This window comes from Sinocyclocheilus rhinocerous, unplaced genomic scaffold, assembly GCF_001515625.1.
Source record: "Sinocyclocheilus rhinocerous isolate Xijiao unplaced genomic scaffold, SAMN03320098_v1.1 scaffold200, whole genome shotgun sequence".
In the NCBI taxonomy this organism is placed as follows: Eukaryota; Metazoa; Chordata; class Actinopteri; order Cypriniformes; family Cyprinidae; genus Sinocyclocheilus; species Sinocyclocheilus rhinocerous.
The window spans coordinates 98566-106700 of record NW_015641014.1 but is presented as its reverse complement, the minus strand read 5'-3'; the positions used below and the strand labels follow the sequence as shown (position 1 = coordinate 106700).

Genomic DNA, 8135 nt, shown 5'->3' with positions numbered 1-8135 from the left:
ATAAACCCAAGGCTCAAACCAGTGACTTACACTATTCAGCTCTATTCCTCCATTACAATTTACACCATCAGTATCACAACCATCAACCTACAGGGATGACCAGACCTTGATAGAGAAGGCTGTCACAGAAGCTCACTTAACGCTGGAAGGGAAGCAACAATTACTTCACCTACTACAATCCAACCCAAAAGTCTGCACTCTTCAGCTTGGAAGGACAACTGTTCTCCAACATTGTATTTACACCACTCATCCAGTACCCATAAAGCAACGTCCATATCGATTGACTCCGGAAAAACAAGCGGTTGTAAAAGAACAATTAAAGGAAATGATGGAAAATGGTATAGTAGAACCATCTTACTCTGCCTGGGCCTCACCTGTGGATGGGAACTTAAGATTCTGCATCGATTACCGTAAGGTAAATGCCATCACTGAGAGAGATGCATATCCTTTGCCCAACATCACAGAGATCTTAGAGACTCTCTCAGGAGCAGTCATCTTTTCCACTATTGATTTGAACAGTGGTTACTGGCAGGTAACAATGGACCCTGAGAGCAAGTCTAAGACGGCCTTTATCAATTCCTCTGGGTTGTAGACACATTCTGGGGACACCAGAGACTTATATTATATATTGTAAAAAGGGGCATAATATGTCTCCTTTAATTATTGCATTTCTGTACCTGAAGACTACTGTTACGACTTATGTTATTTGTAACTTTGTTCAGCTTCATGCTCATGTAGCAGTCCAGAGCGAGTAGACTGCAGGGCCTGTAGAGCAGTAGTGTTTGTGAAGGGTGCAACAAATTTTTAAGAAATTTGAAAGGGTGCCGTGACTGAATAAAGGTTGGGAAATGCTGGTATATAACACAACAGAGGTTTTGGTGTAGTCTCACCTGGTGAACACTGGCAACTGGGACTGAATGACCTGCACCCTGACGATGACCAGCAATAGTGTGCTGATGATCAGGACAATGAGCTTCAGCAGGGTCTGGAGAACAGCATAGGGAAAACCATCTTTTCCTCTCAACACCTGAAGTAGGGTGTCAATCAGCATGGGCAGAGTGAACTGTATTAAAAACAAAAGAGGAGAAAATGACATGACAAAGGAAATAAAATATAAGTAAATACATACATATACATGCATCTCTGATCAATGTCCAGTTTGGACAGACGGCCTGATCTAGGCAATGCGTTGCCATATGTTTTTCCACTTCTTGATGCTCTGAACAGTACTTAGAGGGATAGCTAAAGCCTTCGAAAATGTTTTTGTAGCCTTCTTCTAACTTGTGGTACAACTTTATCCCGGAGGCTTTTTGAAAGCATTTTTCCAACCATAGTGAACTCTTTGCAGTACTAAATGCACTACTAAAACTGGAATCTTCAAGAAACAGCTGGTTTTATTCTTAAGTAATCAAAACCACTACAACTAACATCAGGTGGGGCAATTAGCCTAGTGTTTGATCTGGAAGTTGATTGGTTGCACCTGAGTAAGCGGAGTAATGGTATACACTAATGGGCTGGTCACTTCACCAAACCAGGTATATGACTAATATAAAATGTAAATTAATTTAAAGGGGTCATAGTGTGGCTAAACACCACCTCCACAGAGGAAGATCAACGCCTGCTTCTACATCGCTGCCTGTTTATCCCCGATCACCGATTCGCGCATGTAGTGTTTACGAGAGAGGCGAACGCGCAGGTCTACACAGAAACCAAACGATAAAGATGGCTCTGAAGACAACAAGACGCTGTTCAGTGCCAAGTTGTGGAAAAACAGTCTTTGCATTGCCTTCCTTGTGATCCCAACATTAGGAAAGAGTGGATGAACTTTATTTTTAATGAAGTTCCAGACCGCGTCAGTAAGAACTTGGTCCTTTGTTCACTTCATTTTACCACGCATTCGATTACAAACATGGCATAATTCGACCCAGGATTTTCAGAAAGATTGAAACTAAAAGACGATGCTGTGCCGACTATATTGGATCTGACAGTGATGTCGCAACACACAAGTGTGAGTAACTGTTTTTATCACGTGGTCACTATTGCTTTGTCTGTTAAACAGATCAATTGATATGAGTATTTTTGCGATTTTAACCTAAATCACAGCTGCATCCATCTCTGAAGGATGTAGGCTGTCAAACATACACAAGTGTTAGCCAGTCATAGCAGTGGGCATTTACTTCCGAGTCTACCTATGCAAACAGAGCGTTCCAATAAGGGGGGTTAAAAACAGGACTGAAAATAACCTATTACTGCTGAATTATGATGTTTTTTGATGCAAAAATCTTGATAACATTATAAGGGGACCTCAGAGTACAAAATAAAAACAGTTAATGAACCCTTTAATACAATGAAAAAAGTTAAATATATACACTACCATTCAGAAGTTTGGGGTTTGTGAGAGTTTTTAATGTATTAATGTTTTTGAAAGTATCCTTTGTTCACCAAGGCTGCATTTATTTGACGAAAAATATAGTAATCTGCTGGAACGCCACTCTCTCGTGGACGGGCATACGGCAGTTAGCGGAAGCTAGAGATTACAGTTTATAAAGTTGTAAATATGGATATTTTCTTACACAAACGCATCAATTCGCTTCAGAAGGCCCCAGAGCCGCGTGGAGCACTTTTTACAATGGATGGATGCACTTTTATTGGACTTCAAAAATCTTAAAACCCATTCACAGCCATTATAAAGCTTGGAAGAGCCAGGAAATTTTTTAATATAAATTAGCATTCAATTGTATTCGTCTGAAAGAAGAAAGCCATATAAAACTAGAATGGCTTGAGGGTGAGTAAATCATGGGGTAATTTTCATTTTTGGGTGAACTATCTCTTTAACTATACAAGTATCCACAATAAATGTACAGTATTACATACTAATTTTCATTTATTTAACTAGTAATAATTATTCTTACATAATGCTTAGGGCTTTTTCCATTTTTGTTGACGGCAAAAGTGGAGAAAAGACAGGCAACAATGACAAGAGACACAACACATGCTGTATTCAAACCACACAGATCCCATTTGACCACCACAACTTAATCTGTCTGCCAACGGGTTAACCACGAGGCCACACACCCAACCCAACCCCCCCATAAAAAAAAACACTTCTCACAGAGATAAATGCTACGTTAGAGGTCGCTGCAACAAAACTTTTACATGCCACAATCCGGATGCATTAGATCAACGTTACATGTAATACATTATCGCTTAAACGCTGCACTTTTAAATGACTTTATTTAAACGAGTAATTACTTAAGCTACATGCATTTCAGCAAAACATTAAAGTCCAAGCGCTACTCATGCATATGGGTTAGAGGACTAGCTTAGGGCTGCGTACGGACTAAACAGAGCAAAGATCCAAGGCAAAGACCCTCAGACCTTGAGTTTCTGTCAGAAACAACAGCTGCTTGCATTCAGTTGCTAGCTCACATAAGAGGATTATGCCACAGTCCATTATGTAAAAATTAAATTGCATAATACAAAGCGAATGGAAGGCTGTCAAAAGAGCAAAGACCCTGACGAGCATCCGAACGCTAATGGACAGAATGAACGCTACATCGTTAAGTGGCTTTTACTTGATATTAAAATATAGATGCTAATCTGCTGGGAACAAGAGAGATACGTTTGAAAAAACTCTTTAAAGGGACACTGTGTCCTTAATAACTGTGACATGCAACATCTAACTAATGTCAGTGCGTCAAAACATTTTGATTTTTGAAATCCTGCAGCTCGTTTTAAACGGAGCAGGCAACAGGGTGTTTTCACATCTGGTAAGACTTGTGGTTAACAAAACTATGAGACTTTGCTGTTTTGTTTCACTGCCATTAGAAATGAGAGATGTTTCCCTAAAGTTATTTACTCAACTGTCACTTACAAAATAGTTATGTCTTGCATCGCTTTTTTTCCAGGCAGAAGGTACTGAATGCTGTATCAGATAAGAAACCTGTATAAGCTGTTGGTTATCACTCAGCTGATACCTCAGTGTTGATTTTCACACTCTTCCTCGAAAAACTCAATGCAGACATGCCCTTTGGGCTTTTAAACTAATTTTATATTCACACCAAATGAGCTCACATGACAGTCAAGACGTCAGTGTAAAAGTATATAAGACAAGTCGTTGAGTGAAACGGGTTCATTTTCACTGCCAGAGAGGGATTTAGAGCTTTATAACCAATACACGTCGCCACAGGAAATTGCCGATACCTCAAACAGAGTTATTTGCTTTACATTCAATTTTCGATTTTTTCCACCGCAACCATATGCATTTAGCTTAATTTTAGATTAATTTGTTTCAAGAGTTTTTTTTTTTGTATTAAACTGTCAAGATAGTGACACTAACAGACAAAAGTGGACAAATATGTCTGTAGTCATCATGCAAGGCTGTGCCCCATGAGGATGCATTAAGTCTTTCCATCTGGGTAGCGGTTTCATTTTTCCTCTGTCTTTCTGCCAACAAAATAGGGCTTTTATTATCAAAAAGTAAAGGATGTTTTATGACTTCCCTTAAAAGCAATACAGTTGTCTTTTTTTGAACTTATTAACAAATAAGCTTTTGATCCCAAGACACTGTGACAGATCCTATTGACTTTAACCACGCACATCAACACATCCTTTATTTACGAGTCGATAAATAAATGTCACACTCACCCCTTGGGCAACGAACACCTCGTAAATACAGCATATCCCAATGACAGTTATTCCCTGCTCCTTGCATAGCGTGGCAACGGCAACCAGGAACACGGTTGAAATGATGGGAGTCCACACTGAAAGAGGAAGTTGAGGACATTGAGGACATCTCGTTTTTAGTATGTCGGAAGTGCTTTTGAGTAACTTTATGCATCTTTCAAACATCACTCAGATTTAAGAAAGTGTCTGCTCCTTGCATAGCGTGGCAACGGCAACCAGGAACACGGTTGAAATGATGGGAGTCCACACTGAAAGAGGAAGTTGAGGACATCTCGTTTTTAATATGTCGGAAGTGCTTTTGAGTAACTTTATGCATCTTTAAAACATCACTCAGATTTAAGAAAGTGCAAGACGGAAAGCAGCCTGGTGTTGCTGTTCACTGGGTGCCTGGGGAATCCCGTCCCACAAGTCTTTTAAAGGGAATTGCAGAAAAACACTTAATATAAACAGGGTTGTCAATTTAACTTGTTAAGTTAGCATGATTATTTATCACAATATGACTTGCCAAACCACACTCCCAACGCAGGCAGCACAGAATGAATTAGGAGCCGTTCACACGACTGTCTTGTGTTCAAAAACAGCTAGATGGAGTGCAACAAATGGAACTGAACGCAAGGATCTTGAGATGGTTTTTAAATTCATATGGAGTCGCTCGCGTTTGAAGATGTGATGCAACGGCCATAGACACGTGAACCGAAATATAAAGCTATATTAGAATTCTAAACTAAATGCTTTTGTCTGTTACAAATATCGCATTTAATTGTAGTTCATTCAATTAAATGAGTGGCATATCATATAATTAATTTGACGACTATTATTGATTGCGAGTTACACAACAACACAAATGCAGTGGTGGCCTGGCTCTATGCCACCTGATATATTAATGACGTTTATTATAGGTCAAATTGTGACCCATAATATATAAAGAGCAATCAATACAACACTATTCAATCATGCATTTCCTTTTACACCTTAAAACTAATGTGACGGCTAATTTAAGATGAACAAAAGAAAAGCAAATAAAATAAAATAAGAAAATAATCACTTGCCATCACACCATAGACAAGGCAACAACAAAAATACTATGACGGGATTAACATTCTGCGGGAAAAAAAAGCAAGAATCATAGTGGGAGGTTGACGGTATAATATAATAATTGTGTTGAAATGCATCAAGTCAGAAACAACATGCCAATTTGATCGATCTGTGAAACTGGAGCTGTGTACTCAAGACTTCTGGGTGGGGAGCTCGGTGAGCTTTTGAATGAGAGGCGAGTCGCAGCTTGCGCGTCGTGTACTAGGAATGAACTTGTTGCAGCATGCATGCAGGGATTATGCGGTTATGCGATGGCAACGCTTACCTATGGAGTGATCGGCGCCTTTTGATTTGGTGTATGCCAGGAAAGCAGCCAGCAGGAAAATGGAGGACAGCAACTCAGCCCTGCCAACGACACCTGTCACCTGCACATAGCGAAAGATTTCAACAGCTCAATGTGCAAATCTCTCCACACTCGCAACAGGTGGAATTTCAATTAACCAATACATACCAATCTCATGCATGTAAAATTAAATGTCTTATGCTTGATTGACATTATCTTTTATAAAGTGTGTTTTTACAGTAAAGTTTCTTCTTACGCCACGATTGGAGATTGGATGGAAAGTCTATGCCATGAAGAGTCATGTGACAGGTGCAAGAGGAACCAGTTTTAAGCAATCAATCATAACTGTAAAACAAATCATTTTTTTCCCTTTCATACAACCTGTGAGAACTTTTGCTGAAAATAATCCAAGCAATTATATAAGATCATCATATGGTATAATTAATTGTTACATAACATTATATACAGTGGAGTCCAAAAGACAGACAAACAGCGCAAAAGTTCTTTAATTTAATGCATTTTTTAAAATGACAAATTATAGCATAAGCATATAAATTTGATTGAAAAGTTACATTTCAGAATGTTTAATATTCAGTTCTGCTTCATGGACAGCAGCACTCAAACTGCATGACCCAATGACCACGACTTGAGAATGATCCAAACAGCATCTTGTGCCTCAATGGAAGCAAAGAATCTGACCTTTGAGGAGTTCACATGCTCAGTGTCACAAATTTGCTTATTTAATTAGTGACCTTAAAATATTTCTCATTCACTGAACGTCATAACGTTATCCAATTTTCCCCCTAAACTCTGTTTATTTCCAGATTTAAATTCGATTAAGATAAGCCATTTTATAATGTGTCTGATTTATACCTCAGTGGCAAAACTTGGAGCTTCAGAATTTGATTCATTTCTGTGAATCACTAAACAAAAGGAATCAACCTTAAATGATTAGTTTGCATCATGCCTGAAAAAATATTTCATTAAAAGGCATTTTTCATACATTTTGTTAATTTAATGACAAAAAGACATGTCTGTATTTAAACTTTTGCAATAAACATGGTTAATCTAATTGCAACAGTGGAAATATATATCGGCGGCCATCTTTGAAACACCTCTCGGGCATGCAAGTGCAGCTCCTATCTCTTTGAATGGGGAAACATCAAATTCTCCAAAACTGTTCACCAAGCTTACGATTAAATTTCATATTTGAAATCACCAATGAAATCTGACAACTGTATCATAAATGTTGTTTATTTTGCTGAAATAAATGTTAAAAAAAGCGTATTTTTCAGGCTAGATCAGCATGCGCAGTCCTAAGCACACGTCTCAGAACCCTGACCGTTTCTATAGCAACCGGGACTTCTAATGGCAGCTGCAGTGACGCGATGACTTCTCCCATTAGCGATTGGCTCTTTTACTTGGAAGGCGGGGCTTCATTTGATAGAGCGGCCATATTGAGCATTGAATTGTTCCTATGCAAGTGCAGCTCCTATCTCTTTGAATGGGGAAACATCAAATTCTCCAAATCTGTTCACCAAGCTTACGATTAAATTTCATATTTGAAATCACCAATGAAATCTGACAACTGTATCATAAATGTTGTTTATTTTGCTGAAATAAATGTTTAAAAAAAGCGTATTTTTCAGGCTAGATCAGCATGTGCAGTCCTAAGCACACGTCTCAGAACCCTGACCGTTTCTATAGCAACCGGGACTTCTAATGGCAGCTGCAGTGACGTGATGACTTCTCCCATTAGCGATTGGCTCTTTTACTCGGAAGGCGGGGCTTCATTTGATAGAGCGGCCATATTGAGCATTGAATTGTTCCTCATTCAAAACTATACGAGTCACAAGTCTTGGGAATATATATAAAATGCATATTATATATAGTGTATACTATTTATAATTATAGAAATGTATAATTCTGATCCCATTGAATGCAATGTAAGTTGATTTGGATAAAAGCATCTGCTAAATGCAAACTTATTACAAAAATATAATTGATCAAAAACTATTTAATATTCAGAATTACATATTATAAACAACAAATATAATATTAATTCAATAAC

The 8135-nt window shown here is 38.3% G+C and overlaps 1 protein-coding gene across 1 annotated transcript in view; it reads right to left on the bottom strand.

Moving 5' to 3' along the window:
- tmtc3 (transmembrane O-mannosyltransferase targeting cadherins 3) overlaps window positions 1-8135 on the bottom strand; it is a 33913-nt gene that overhangs the window by 22813 nt on the left and 2965 nt on the right. The window contains exons 4-6 of the mRNA XM_016569691.1: window positions 6047-6146; window positions 4648-4763; window positions 889-1063 (exon numbers count right to left, since the gene is read on the bottom strand). Of these exons, the coding sequence (XP_016425177.1) occupies window positions 889-1063; window positions 4648-4763; window positions 6047-6146 (391 nt within the window). The remainder of the gene's footprint in view (window positions 1-888; window positions 1064-4647; window positions 4764-6046; window positions 6147-8135) is intronic.